This window comes from Syngnathus floridae, chromosome 8, assembly GCF_059516105.1.
Source record: "Syngnathus floridae isolate MCC-2025c chromosome 8, RoL_Sflo_1.0, whole genome shotgun sequence".
Classification (NCBI taxonomy): domain Eukaryota; kingdom Metazoa; phylum Chordata; class Actinopteri; order Syngnathiformes; family Syngnathidae; genus Syngnathus; species Syngnathus floridae.
The window spans coordinates 10,444,891-10,459,709 of record NC_142420.1 but is presented as its reverse complement, the minus strand read 5'-3'; the positions used below and the strand labels follow the sequence as shown (position 1 = coordinate 10,459,709).

Below are 14,819 nucleotides of genomic sequence, written 5' to 3'. Positions count from 1 at the left end.
TGTCTGTAGAATTCATTAACCTCACTGTTAGTTATATGTTAAATGGGGCTGATTACAACCCATTTTTATGTACAAAACAACCCTAAAAAATGAGCTGGTTTTTTTTGTGCCAAACAACCCTGGGTCTGTCCAATTTTTGCGTTTAGGCAGGTTTCTCTGTTTAACTACACCATTGGACAACTTAGAGCACCGTTTAGAACAAAAAAAAGTTTTGTTTGTGTGCCTCAGAGTTCCTGCTGTTCAAATATCATACCACAAATTGACCGTAAAAATATTGGGCCTCGACAAAAATAATCGAATGTGTTGCTTGATCGTTGTATTACACTCGGAGGTGTTCCTAATATTTTGTTTGTCACAGTTAGCTACAAGGGGGAAAGACAGCATTCATCTTTAAAAGTCATCCAAGGTAAATGTGTGAATACTTGACATTTATATTTTTTTTGTGTGTGTGTAATGTGATGCTATAAAGACTGTTTTAGATTTCGGCACCCTTAGCCAAAATGTTAGCTCCATAGATATGACGTCTTTTAAGCATGACAATGGTCCTTCTCATTTGATGTTTAAAAATCAGGTGCCTGAGCATTGAATTTCAATCTCCATTGAGCAAATGCAATGTCAGCCTTCTTCAGTGCATGCCAGGGTACCCTCTCTCTTGTTCTCCTTGTCTTGTATCCTATCAATGGAAGAAAAAAAAGTTAGCCTGAAAGAAAACCTTGTGCAAACTATTATCTATTTCCCTGCCTCAACAGCGCCCCCCTCTGCAAGTGGTCGCAATAACTCATGGCAACGAGTTGGTCAAACTGTTGCTTGACTTAAATTTCTAAAGAATGGTTGCGCAAGTACAGTTCAGTTGTATTTAACTTTTAAGTATAATTCATTTAATATTTTAAGAAGAGTTTATTTAACCGGGTATATAAAAAAATCTCGTGATTAAAAATATTTTGGGTACTCTGCTACTGTAATTTAATGTTGCACAATGTATTTACATTTTACATATTTACATTTCACCCACTGTCGTCAGTAGCTGTCATTCCAAAGCATTTAATTAAATTTCTTATATTGTCTTCTTGTGTTCAAGCATGTGGCCTCTTGGAAAGAAAGAGACAGCACGAAAGTTGGCCCACAGAGAAAAGCACAGTGGCGTCTCTCATCTCTGCACTGGAAGAAAAATGGCAGGAATTGCCCCGAGGTCAACACATCAGTGACTGACAGCCCTTGACTGGAGCCTCAAGCAGGAACCTCAAACAAAACTTCAAACCCCGAAAAAAAGCAGTCAAAGCAGAGTGGACTTTTATTTCAAGAATCATTTTGGTAAGGCTCACTTAGGTTGTGAAAATTCTCACTTCACTATGAAAAGTAGCTGGGAAACAAAATTCTGCACACCCCTGGTCAAATACTTTGACTTCAGTGTTGCAAATTTTAAACTTTTTTTAAAATAATAATATAAAGTTGTTTTGTAGCTAATTTGGAGATGGTTAGACAAAAACACAAGTAAATATGCTAGTTACGTTGTTTTTTTTTTTTTTACTTCACACAACGCTGTATTTAGTCATATCCTTGTGGAAAAAAAACACCCCACATCAATATTATCAGGCAGTACAGTGACGCCTAAAAAAAAGAGGGGGTTGGGTGGCAGGGTCCACAAAGGAAAACCTCCCTTCCAACTGTAACATTTTTATCCAAATATTCTGATCCTATTATGAAGGGCGGCCTATGGATGGATATGTTGAATGGCGGCAGACTCGCCCCGCTAAGAAGGGCTTTTGTTTGCCTCTGATTTCATCTCATTGTCCAATCAAAGCGGCATTCTCCGTCACTGTGGGGGGCCATAATTCCTGACTCCTCCTATGGTGCGGCTTTAAGTGGATTTTGCCAAACTTAACGAAAGATCTTAAGAGCAGAGATTTCCTCCCATAAGTTCTGAGGAGCACCGTTTTCTTTTTTAATCAGTCATCACAAACTCCATTTGCATAAAATCATAGCAGATTTATTCCACTCTCCTCTTGGCTTTTTCTGTGGTCTTAGCAAGGTGACCCTTGGTCAGTTCAGAAATCAAATTATGTCCTTTATAGTTTTATAAGGGTGGACATTAAAAGTCGACACACCCACGACCATTTAAAGTGCTTTTGAAAAACTCACCTGTTTGCTGTTTGCAAAGCAATTCTATATGAATGTGGCGCCCTCTTGTGGCATCTTGTTGCCAAGTCACTATGTTGAAGTGATTTGAATAGCGGAAGTCTACCGTAATGCATTCTTTGACTTATCAAGGTACAATGATCTGTTCGACTTCAGTTGGTTATTAAATTAATTCAATTCAATTCAGTTCAATGCAACGAGTCAATGTGAACAACGCAACAGTGAAGTGATGTCACAGAGGTTTATTGGTTAAATGCATTGCGCACTCTTTGAGAGAGCAACAAATGTGGTTTTTACTCTAAAAGATCCCAAAATGAAGTCTTTGTAAAAGAAATAACATACCGTATTTGCCGGTGTACAGGTCGACTCGGTGTATAAGTCGACCCCCTAAAATTCGACGGAAATTTACGATTTTATGATATATCCTTTGTATAAGTCGAGCTCAATTGTTGCATTATATTAAACTTCAAAATTCAATATGCGAAATTTATTGACGAAATGTGTTCAAATTCCGGGAGGCCGTGCGCATGCGGCTGTTTATAAGCACCGCGGAGGAGATCGCGGCCGGCGAGCTCGCGCACGCCACCCGGCACCAACGTCTCATTCGACTTCCAGCGGCCGGCGAGCTCGCGCACCCGCCCGGCACATCCGGGAGGCCGTGCGCACGAGCCAAGTGGCCGAAAATAGCCCCCGCCGAGCGGATCGGCTGTTTATAAGCACCGCGGAGGTGGTGGCGGCGCCTCATTCGACTTCCAGCGGCCGGCGAGCTCGCGCACCCGCCCGGCACATCCGGGAGGCCGTGCGCACGAGCCAAGTGGCCGAAAATAGCCCCCGCCGAGCGGATCGGCTGTTTATAAGCACCGCGGAGGTGGTGGCGGCGCCTCATTCGACTTCCAGTGGCCGGCGAGCTCGCGCGCCCGCCCGGCACATCCGGGAGGCCGTGCGCACGAGCCAAGTGGCCGAAAATAGCCCCCGCCGAGCGGATCGGCTGTTTATAAGCACCGCGGAGGTGGTCGCGGCGTCTCATTCGACTTCCAGCGGCCGGCGAGCTCGCGCACCCGCCCGGCACATCCGGGAGGCCGTGCGCACGAGCCAAGTGGCCGAAAATAGCCCCCGCCGAGCGGATCGGCTGTTTATAAGCACCGCGGAGGTGGTGGCGGCGCCTCATTCGACTTCCAGCGGGCCGCGCACTCGCGCACGCCGCCCGGTTCAAATTTTCTAAGTGCAACGCACAATGAGATGCATGAGAAACGGCCTTGGTTACCATCACATTTGAAGCGATGAATACGAAGTTAAATTTTATGACTCGGTGTATAAGTCGAGGTCGATTTTTTTCGGTCGATTTTGGATCGAAAAAGGTCGACCAATACACCGGCAAATACGGTAGTTAAAAAGAAATGCAATCTCAAATGATGATGAAATCCAAATAATGACGTCAATAATCAAAATGTTGCTGACAACAATGCTGCTGCTCAAAATGATGATGAAAAGGGTAAACAGTAAATATTTGTGATAGAACTGTTCTTGATTCCATGACAAGAAGATATTTTCCCAGAGGACATTTTGTTAACATGTGCCAATTGTCAAGCAAGAGAAGCCACTTTAGATCAGGTTCAACTGCTTGCATAAAAACAAAGACTGAGAAAGCTTGCCAAATTATTCCTCGAATTATAATCAGCCATTTTGAGGGATTTACAATGTTAGGAGAAAATTAAAGGATTTTGATTCTGTGTATTTTAATTGTCTTTTAAGGGAGGAATGAGTATTTCAACCGTGAAAATTGACTAATTGGATTCTAACTTCGACGCGTCACACACACAACAGTGAATTTCATGCTGGCCGGCTCCGACTTAAAACCCTGAATGAAGGTTGGTGTAAAAAGGGGGTCAGCAGTCACTCTCACGCTGAGCGCCGTCTTTCATACATCAACACGCAATGATTAAAGTCGAATTAATACGTGACATTTTCCTCACAACTGATTAACATCTGCATTGAATAAATAAATATGTTTAAACGGCGATGGGCGCTTGCCATCTTTATCTTTGTCACCCTCCAGCCGAACCTTAAACCTCCTTAAGGTGCATTCACGAGTGTCACTGGTGCTTGATGACATGTTCATATGAGGTAGGACAAATGACAGTCAAGTGGGCTCATAGTGTCTGCTGATTTTCTCTCTCATGCTCCATTTGGATTGTGCGCCATCTTGCGGACATTTTTATGCAGCTCCCGAAAGACAAAAATGGTCTCAACATCGCTTTTACTTTAACTCAAATTATATTTTATTTTACAGTATATACTATAGTTGTGTGTTTGTGGGTATTTTTGTGAGAGGTGGGTGATATTGAACCTATCGCCCAATACACGCTCTCACTCGTGTTTTATCGTCTTTGGGTCAAGGTTCTGTGCAAGTTGTTCCATACCCAAACGTCTCCAACTTGCTTTTACAGACCTTGCTTGGTGCACCAGGGCACAATAAAAGGCCTTCCGGAAACTTTTGCCATAAATTTGGACGCATGCAATGGTCTGAGGCTGCACTGCGGCTGAGCACGTCACAGTCCAGAGGTCCCAGATTAGAATCTTGGGCCCTACTGGGTGGAGTTAAGGGGTTCTCTGGGGTACTCTGCCTTCCTCCCATATCCCTAAAACGTTTTAAGACTATCAAAGACCGCAAATCTTCCCAGAGAAAACATGAACGTCAAGGTGCCTTAAAGAGAATTATTGTCTGTTTCACCGCGTCAGTGTGGAGCTGTTCAGTGCTGAAAACACAACACGCGTCACTGGAGTGCTCGCAAGACTTTTCCACTTCTCTTACGCATGCATGACTGCGATTCAGGGTGGTGGTGGATTGATGGATAAATAGATGAATGGTTGAAATGACCCTTTAAGTGCAGTTGATTAGTTATGCACATCAGTGCGTTGTGAGGGAGGATTATTCGATTATTCTTAATTGTTCCGAATGTTATTTATTTACTATAAATAGGTCATCTTTGTGCAATCTGCTTTGCCATTGACGTATAGCAGAAATGTTCATTCACAAAGAGAAACGAGATCCAGAAATTAAGCATTGCACTGGTTGAGGATTTCTGGTTGCTTACTGCCATCTAGCGGTTAGTATAAGAGTGACACGCGACAATATATGGAATAAGACTGAAGAACCACGTCCAAAAATGAGATAAGCAATGATGACGTCATAGAAAATGTTATAGTTCCTGGAAAATTAATGGCTGTTGACAGTATAAGACGAGGTGGGAGGGGGACGAAATGGTAAACGATTGAAGGATTGATTGGCTCTGGCTTTTTTTCTTTTTTTTTTTTATAAATCCTCCTCCTCAATCACACCGACACACACCCTCCTCTCTTCTCCCCTCTCACTTAATGTGTTTCTCCACTAGCATCAAACTTGAGGTCCGTGACGAGGACTCTGAGAAGAGCATCACTACCGCTCTAAAAAACAAAAAGTCTCACTGAGCTCACAAAGACAGAGAGAGAGAGAGAGAGAGAGAGACGCGCGCGCGCGCAGAGCAAGGAAGCAGTGGAGACAAACGCACGACAATGGTTGGGATGACTCCTCATTCGTGCGCTTAAATGTCAACTCCAGCTAGAACAAGGTCACCTTGCGTGGCATCGCACGAGTGGAGCAGTGGAGCAGCTCAAGTCGAGTTTGGACTACACCTGCTCGTCAAATCTACGGTATGCGCACACGCAAATCCAGGGAAATGCACTTTATTATTTGTGGAGCTCGCTGTAACAGGTGGTGTCAACTAACTCCCTTTAAAATTGATTTGCAAACAATTTGAGCACAGTTTGTAATAATTGATACGGACCGCTTGAGTATTTTTTTTATATACAGGATGCATGTTAATTTTTTTTTTGTACTATAAAATATTGGCCCAATTGTGTTTTAATCAAACATAAAACGATTCTATTTGTGCGTTTGCTGCATGCACGTGATGCAACTTGAACGGGTGTGATTTGAAAAATCATTTCTTGAATCCACTGATTGTTTCATTAAAGCAGCTCATGGATTTCTTTTCTCTCCCGACCAGTGAGTCGTTCCTCGCTTCTTGGATAGCCACCCCCCTCCAAAAAAAGGACTTTTTTTTAAAGCGAGGAAGAAAACGAGGATATTCTTTTTCTGTTTTTGGGGAAGTGGGAGAGGCGGAGAAGCTGAGGACTTTGGCTCGGAGTCTGCACTGGATTGATGGCGTCTGCACCGTCCTCCTCCTCAGATGGCGATCCGGATCCCAACGCGACAAATTTACGGCCACCGGGCTCAAGTAGGTGCAAGGCAGATAAAATGCCATTTCACGCGTGTTATTTAGGCCTATTTCTTGGGTCATTAATCATTTCCATTCAAGGGGGAGAGGAAAATGGGGTGGGTGGGTGGGGGTTCTTTTTTTTTTTTTTTTGCTTCATTACGTACCCCTGGGCGTCATTATTATTATTATTATCATTATTATTATTATTATTATTATTATTATTATTATTATTATTATTATTATTATTATTATTATTATTATTATTGGTTTTTGTTGTTGTTGCCAATGTGTATATACTGTCTACCTCTGTTGTATAAGCGTCCATATGGATGCACATATGTAAAGAGACCCTAAAGTGTCAATTAATTGCGCCATATTAAATTGGCCTTTATGCAACACTTGAACATTTGCAGCCCGAGGAAATATTTCCAAGAACAAAACAAGACTATAGTGGCATGTTACTGCTTAAAAAGAAACAGCTGAGTGTGTTGTCGTTTAAATATTTTAAAATAGATGCATCAAATTGTGGTGTGCTTTAAATGTAGGATAAAACTGCTTGTAAAAATACTGGTGTCATATAAACAGCTAAGCACAGGCCAATGATTTGTCTAATGATCCAAAGCAGAGGGTTAAAATGTTGCTCGCACCTCACCCACGAGCCCAGCCACCCCCACCACACAATTGCTTTTTTTTTTTTTTTTTGAAGCATTTGATTGTCTGATCCCCCTCTTACCAACCCAAAGTGCCCCCTCCTCTCCACGCTGGTGTCTGGGAACCCACGATAAGGCACGGCTGTTGTCTTGCATCTTTTTTTTTTTACTTGGTGCCATTTTTCAAGCTGAGGGATAATTAATTTAAAGTTAAATTGGGTCATGAAAGGTTTAAGCGTGGTGGGCCCAATTGGATAACATCGAAATGCTGAATTGATCATATGCAGTGACTCTTTATCTTTATTTTGTGTATTTATTCTGCATATTTATAACAATTTTCTATATATTTAGGCTATGACGCCTGGTGTGGAGTTGCTCATGGGTGTACAAGAAAACTGGGAATGAAGATTTGTGGTAAGCCTGCAAAAATATATATATTCTATTCTTTTTGGACTAAATATGGAAAAAAAAAACATTCGCACCAAAGGATTAATTTCTATTTCCCCTCTTGCTGATGAAATAAAAGAAAGGAATTAGCGATGGGTTTAACAATGTGCTCCCCGAGACTCTGACGCAGGCTGACACATCCCATAATAGTGACTGTCACGCACCGGTGGGCTGCACACTTTTTGACCGACACGTTCCGCTGCTTTCATCAAGACCGTTTAATTAGCCGGCAGTCTTTATCTGCATCATAAAAGAGTCCAATGAGAAAAAAAAGCCCATCAATAGATCTGTAATAAACACATCTCCAAAGGAGCTGCGCGGTATTGAGATTGTAATTTTCTGATTTATGAACATCTTTTTGTGGCTAATCTGGGATCTGCTACGTGTTCACTCAAATGAAACACTTTAGTACGAATTTACAGCAGCGGGTTGTTTTGCTGCTGACGTCATCATTTTGCCCCACTCCACCCCGCCCCCCGCCCATAATAGGGGGCCTCCTCTAAAGGGCCCTGAAAGAAGGAGACTAGTTGAAAAAAAAGTTGAAGTGATCTCAGTCTTTTCAGCATTCTGCGGATTGTGCTAGGTTTCCTGCAAAAGAATAACAACGTGGAGGACAGGAGCAGGTTCGTGGGCTCGTTCAAGGAGCGCGCGGCCAGGAGTCTTATGCTCACGTGCGACAACAGCGGCGGGAGCGCGCGCTTCACACGCACGGAGATGGACTTCTCCAACCTGTTTGCTAGAGGTAGGTGGTGAAAGTCGTGCTCACAATAAAAGTCTGGAATAGAAAGCATTAGAACTGTGCAATGTATACCTAAATATAAAAACACAAATGAATTTTTGAAATACTGATTCAACGTTAATTAAAAGTGAAAAATGTGACTGAAATGTTTTAGAAAATATATATACTGTCTATGATATACAATACACATTTTGATGACTTTGCATAATGAAAAAAAACGTTAAGTAGGGTGGTAGGGCCTCATGATATTAAAACAATATGTTCCCAACATCTCATAGCTTTACTAATCTTGTGCCACATTGCAGTAAGGTGGGTGTACACGCTTGTGCAACCACATTATTTTAGTTGTTTGTTTTATTTTTCATCACCTAAGGGTTAATGTTGCATCATATTTTAATACTATGTGTAAATAGCTGCAGGAATTAAACCAACATAAAATTTAACACCTATTGGCGTATTTAGATGGCTTGGGTTTTTTTTTTTATTCTGCAAGACAAAGGAGCTACCATGCTAAACCACTGAATCTTTTTTGCAGAGTTGTTGCCTGCCAAAAATGGAGAGGAGCCCACAATGCAGTTCTTGCTGGAGGTGGTGGAAATCCTCACCACCTACATCCGCAAAACCTTCGACAGATCCACCAAGGTCCTGGACTTCCACCACCCGCACCAGCTGTTGGAGGGGATGGAGGGCTTCAACTTGGAGCTCTCGGACCAGCCCGAGTCCCTGGAGCAAATCCTGGTGGACTGTCGGGACACTCTAAAGTATGGCGTGAGGACAGGTGAGGCCCCCGCGGAGCTCAATTGTTAGCGTAGTATTTACCTTAATGGTGTCTTTTGATTGGTCAATGTGCAGGTCATCCCAGATTCTTCAATCAACTCTCCACTGGGTTGGATATTGTCGGCTTGGCAGGAGAGTGGCTCACTTCGACGGCCAACACCAACATGTAAGCGTTTTCTAACAGAAATCAATTTCTCCCAGTCAATTGAATGGTAATAATCTGTTCCAACCTCTGCCCCAAAAATGGTAACATGTCTTCAAAAATAGTGTTCTTTACTATATGGCATGGATTTCATACTAGAGTTAGTGTTTCAAAGTAGGGTTTAAAGCTAGGGTTAGGGTTTCAAAGTAGGGATTAAAGTTTTGGAAATGACATCCAAAGTCTAATTCGACATATTTGATATTTTTGTATTTTCTGCGTCACAGGTTCACCTATGAAATCGCGCCCGTCTTCGTACTGATGGAGCAGTTAACATTGAAAAAAATGCGAGAATTCATCGGCTGGCCCGAGGGGGAGGGGGATGGGATCTTTTCTCCAGGTAAGAGTGCAAGCAGCGCCAACACTAGCAAGTGAGCCGACGCTCTGGCGTCACACTTGATTGAACAGCCAGTTGTTAGCCACATGTGGCATGTACTAGCGATGGCCATCTGCTTTCCTGCAGGAGGAGCCATCTCCAACATGTACGGCGTAATGATTGCACGCTATAAGTTCTTCCCTGAGGTGAAAAGTAAAGGCATGGCAGCTGCACCTCCACTGGTCCTCTTCACCTCTGAGCATGTTGGTTCCACACTATCCGGACAGAATTTTTGCGTGTCTTGTGTGTACATGAAATTCTGAGCAAACCTCTCTTCTGGCAGAGCCATTACTCAATCAAAAAGGCCAGCGCGGCTTTGGGATTTGGAACGGACAACTTGATTCTGCTCAGGACAGATGAGAGGTTGTTATTTTTCATTGTATGGAGATTGGAAGTCTGTGACAGAGCAGCAGCGTTAAAAGTTTTGCATTTCTCACTCTTGCTAATTTTAATTTAATTTGACTCGTGGTTTTTAAGTTCAGTTTTAATCTTTGTTTTAATTTTTTTTTATTTTTCTGAATTTTACTTTAGGTTTGATTAGTTAGTTGTTTATTGTATTTTTAATATTCTTATTTTATTTTATTTTTTCCCCAGTTTTGGTTATACTAATTTCTTTTTTTCTTTTTTTTTGTTAACCGCAATAAACATGCTGAGAACTGAATTTTCTTTTCCAGAGGAAGAGTCATTCCGGCTGATTTGGAAGCCAAAGTAATTGAAACCAAGCAAAAGGTGAAAAAAAATTCTTGAATATTTTCTAACTAACACTGCAGCAATATTGTATGAACAAACGTTTCCATTAGAAATAATGTGAAAAGTAAAACAAGGACCTGGTGAATGGCAAAAAAAAGTTGTATGTTTTAATACCACTAGTCTGGTTAGCTTAATGCTAACTAACAATGTAAAACACCATAGATGGGCTAAGAAATAGCATTGGTGTTGCTGTGTTCTAACTTTATAAGCAAGAGATATTCAAACAAATGGTGGCGCAACACATGTAGACAGACAATATACCAACATATATTCTTTATTTTCTCTACGTATTTGTAATCATTTGCTAATGCAAATAATTGAAACCCATTCCTGGAAAATGTTATCATCTATCTACGGTTGTAGCACTAAAACAAACAAAAAATGTAATTCTGTAGATGGATGAGTGGTTTGACTCTATTAAGCTCTGTGCGACTTTTGAGATGTACTCGCAGTATCGTTTGATCAAATCCCAAATTGATCTGTCTGCTGTATTTTTTCCTTGAGGCATTTCTATACAGTTTGCTGTTAAGTTTTCCAGGGCAAGCGAGGTTATATTAATAATACTGCTGTCCACTCACATATGAGGCTCCTGTGGAGCAAAGTGCTGCAAGTCATTCTTCAAGGCAAAGTGATGTGAAGGCCGGAGGGGGCGGGCAAGCAATATTGCTCCAAATATATCTGCAGGAAGCAGGAGTGCATGATTACAGAAACGCTCCATCCTGTCATTTTGATGTCATGAAAAGAGCATCATTACTGCCATGTTGTTTCCCTTCCCAGGGCTTCGTCCCCATGTACGTGAACGCCACGGCCGGCACAACGGTCTACGGTGCCTTCGATCCCATCAATGAAATTGCTGACATCTGTGAAAAATACAACATGTGGCTTCATGTGGACGTAAGGATGGAAGTGTAAAATTCACATTTGTGGCCTTCTCACCAGTACTAAAATGTGCGCAGGGTGCATGGGGAGGAGGTTTGCTGATGTCGAGGAAACACAGACACAAGCTGAACGGAGTCCACAGGTACACTCTATGGAAGTCAGAAAAAAATAAAAATAAGTCATACACGTTCCATGATGTGTGCAGAGCCAACTCGGTAACCTGGAACCCTCACAAGATGATGGGCGTGCCTCTGCAGTGTTCCGCCATATTGGTCAGGGAAAAGGTGACAAGTTTCTTTTCCGCCTACTACGTCCTTGGACCTTCGTTTTTTCTTTTTTTTTTATGGTCATCCCTTTTTGTGCCCGCAGGGTTTATTACAAGGCTGCAACTCTATGTGCGCTGGCTACCTCTTCCAGCCAGACAAGCAGTACGACGTAGCGTACGACACGGGGGACAAGGCCATTCAGTGCGGTCGCCATGTTGACATCTTCAAGTTCTGGCTCATGTGGAAGGCAAAGGTAACTCAAATCAACACACAAATAACCCGAATCAGTGACACAATAACAGTTTTTGTTTTTTCTGCCTTAAAAGGGCACGGTGGGATTCGAACAACATATCGACAGATGTCTGGAGCTGTCATCGTACCTTTACTACAAAATCAAAGACAGAGAAGGCTTTGAGATGGTTTTTAACACTGAGGTGAGATCAGTCCTTCAATGAATTTACGTTAAATCTCCACAAAAAATATCGGGTCCAAAATGACTTTCCCAAATCTAAATTCTGCTGGGTCAAATGAATGAAATGGTGTGGTCCCAATATTTTGCCGCTCTACTGTAGCAAAATGTTATTTCTTGCTCCAGCGTTTTCGGAGCTACTGTTGCGTGAGCGCATATGAGATTTTATTACAAATGGTCTTTCTCTTATCAGCCGCAGCACACCAACGTATGCTTCTGGTACCTTCCGCTGAGTCTCCGCGGAATGCCTGCTGGGAAAGAGAGACAAGAGAGGTTGCACAAGGTAACGACTCATTAATCTGCTTTAAAATTCATTTCCCAGATAAAGTTGAATGCCTCTCAAGGTCCTCCCAATTTGGAATCGAACCAACAAAACACTGACTGACCGAGTCAGATAATTTTCTGATTTACAGTTCCCGACAGGCATTATAACTTTGTACCTATTTTTGATTTTCTCCAAAGGTGGCCCCAAAAATCAAGGCCATGATGATGGAGTCCGGCAGCACGATGGTGGGCTACCAGCCTCAAGGAGAGAAAGTCAACTTCTTCCGCATGGTCATCTCCAACACCGCTGCTACGAGGTCAGATATCGACTTCCTGGTGGAAGAAATTGAAAGACTCGGGCAAGATTTGTAAGAGCCCCGCGTGCGTTGTGAAATGTCATACACACTGGAGGACACATCATTAGGTACGCCTGCACAATATAAGAGCTGTGTCGGTTCTCATGACTCGGTGTACCTAATGTTGTGGCCTTCGATAGACAAGTTTGGAGCATTTGCTCTTATCTACTGATGAGTGACCATACACTAATAATGTCATGTACTCTATGCAGAATAGTTTAGAAGACTGGATGAACGTTAAAAATTATATATATATATATATATATATATATATATATATATATATATATATATATATGGAAAAAAAAGAGCACAACCTTCTAGCATTAACATGTAAGTTATGCATATTACAGTCTATATGTATGTTGATGGACCATGTTGTTTATGTCTTGCTCAAGTCAATCATTTCCTTGGACATCACATTGGTGGTCGTTTGAAAGTGTGAACAGTAACATGTATTTATTATGGCTGTCTTTTTAGATATTTTCTGTGTAGATTGTGTATAGTATTGTTACAAAATATGTGTTTTATGGTGACCAAACCTGATGTGAAAATCAACTATACCCTGTAACTTTATTTTAACTATAAGAATATACGGTAATTGTGAATATTTAATCGACAATTATTTTCCAAGTGTAAAATAGTTTTTTGTCATGTTTGTTGTTTTATAGTTCAATGTTTTTGGATGTCTTTTATGTGCGTTCGTGAACCAAAGATGGGTTGAGTTCCATTAACGAAAGTGTTCATCACCCTTATGGATAAAAACACATGTTTATAGACAAAAACTTTAACTGTGCAATAGCGATACATGTCGTGTTAACTGTGCAAAGTGGTTTTGTCGGAAGAAAAGCACAACGCTACAATGCTAACGACAACGATTGTTTCTACGTTCACGTGTTCGTCCGAGTGGCAACCACAATACGCAACATACTCTTGCCAAGGTCACTCTTTTTGTGTGGAAAACTTGACGAGTATTTATCATGATGAATTTAGCTTGCGCAGTTTGCTGTTGTACTAAGAAAAACTAAATAACATTCCGGAATCAGATGAAATGTCAATGTAGGCACTTTAACTTCTCATTTCTGTTGTAACTACAGTTCTAATAAAGATAAAGAGCTGTTGAGTGTGTGGGAACATGTCATATTACTTAAAAAAACAAAGCTGCTGTAGCAAAATGGAGGCCCACTAGCAAAATCGTCTTTTGCTAGCCTACTAAATTAGATTTTGCTAGCCTCCTAAATTAAATAATAGCAAACATTCTATAGTCCTTTAAGCCTATAACATATTTTCTGATGTCAAAGTATGTTCTAAAGCATACGTAAATTTGAATTTGCACCAAATGCATTCATCATTGTCACTAAAGGTAATAGAGTATCTCCAGAGGAGATATGCTCTTTTGCTGATTTCTCAACAATTCCTTTCTTTCCTCCTAGTGTAGGCTCGTGAGTGAACGAGAGTGAACGAATCACGTCCTATGATTCGTTCTTTTTTCAGTTCATACGACTTAAACCAGTAGGTGTCAGTAATGCGCATTGAAGCTGGTGCCACCTCGCCGTAAAACAAAACGAAGAAGAAAATGACGGAACTTCCCGTTCACGAACGAGTCGTGAATTGCATTTCCCGTTCACCAACTGAACGGAGCTGTGAGTGAACGAGTCAGTGAGTGATTTGCATTTCCAGTTCATCGCGAGAACGGATCAGTGAGGGAACGAGTCAATGGGTGAATTGCCTTCATTCCCGTGCATCAACAGTGAACAGATCAGTCAGTGAACGTGTTGCGTCTCCTGGCGTGAACTATTAAATCCGTAACTTTTCTGCATTTGGCCGCGTCCTCCTCCAACGCCTTTCTTTTTTTGTCCCTCTCCGCACCGCCTTTCATCTTCTTTTTAGCACGTTCGAAGTCCATTATGCTCACTTGCACTGCTCGCTAGCTACACAGCAGCCGGCCGGCATCTGACATACGTAACACACTCCTTCCTCCACCCGCGCTCTGTGTGCTTGATACCGACTGTGGGGGCGGGTGTTAATGGATATAAACCAATCGTCTTTTCCTCCTCTGGCCAGTCTATCTGATAGGCGCGCCGCCGCCCCTGTAGACCTAAAAAAAACAAAAAACAGAGACAGACAGACACAGGCCAATTCTAGGCCGTTGGCCTGCGTCTCTCTTGGTATAATATCACCATCAACTACAATCCAACAAATACAAAATTAAAACATCAATGTCGGCATAACGTGTGTCGGCTGGCATAGCA

General features: G+C 41.9%; 1 protein-coding gene across 2 annotated transcripts; it reads left to right on the top strand.

Moving 5' to 3' along the window:
* Positions 1 to 5,495: 5,495 nt before the first annotated feature.
* LOC148394510 (glutamate decarboxylase 1-like) lies at positions 5,496 to 12,845 on the top strand. Of its 2 annotated transcripts, none has more exons than XM_088383418.1 (17): positions 5,496 to 5,826; positions 6,287 to 6,413; positions 7,397 to 7,459; positions 8,076 to 8,234; positions 8,767 to 9,009; positions 9,084 to 9,174; positions 9,435 to 9,547; positions 9,671 to 9,786; positions 9,867 to 9,946; positions 10,258 to 10,312; positions 11,111 to 11,227; positions 11,290 to 11,354; positions 11,418 to 11,496; positions 11,582 to 11,731; positions 11,805 to 11,912; positions 12,141 to 12,230; positions 12,410 to 12,845. In XM_088383418.1, exons 2-17 carry the CDS (start codon positions 6,338 to 6,340, stop codon positions 12,581 to 12,583), a joined length of 1,779 nt encoding a protein of 592 aa, XP_088239544.1. In that variant the 5' UTR covers positions 5,496 to 5,826; positions 6,287 to 6,337; the 3' UTR covers positions 12,584 to 12,845. The 2 variants fall into 2 exon arrangements, with proteins under 2 accessions (XP_088239544.1, XP_088239543.1); XM_088383417.1 differs by having other exon boundaries at positions 6,183 to 6,413.
* Positions 12,846 to 14,819: the final 1,974 nt, after the last annotated feature.

Bases quoted from the DNA above. Each gene is read 5' to 3' on its own strand.
- LOC148394510 (XM_088383418.1), top strand. From the start codon at position 6,338: ATGGCGTCTGCACCGTCCTCCTCCTCAGATGGCGATCCGGATCCCAAC. The intron at 9,010-9,083 runs GTGAGGCCCCCG...GTCAATGTGCAG, and splicing joins AAAGTATGGCGTGAGGACAG to GTCATCCCAGATTCTTCAAT. The intron at 9,787-9,866 runs GTTGGTTCCACA...CTCTTCTGGCAG, and splicing joins TCCTCTTCACCTCTGAGCAT to AGCCATTACTCAATCAAAAA.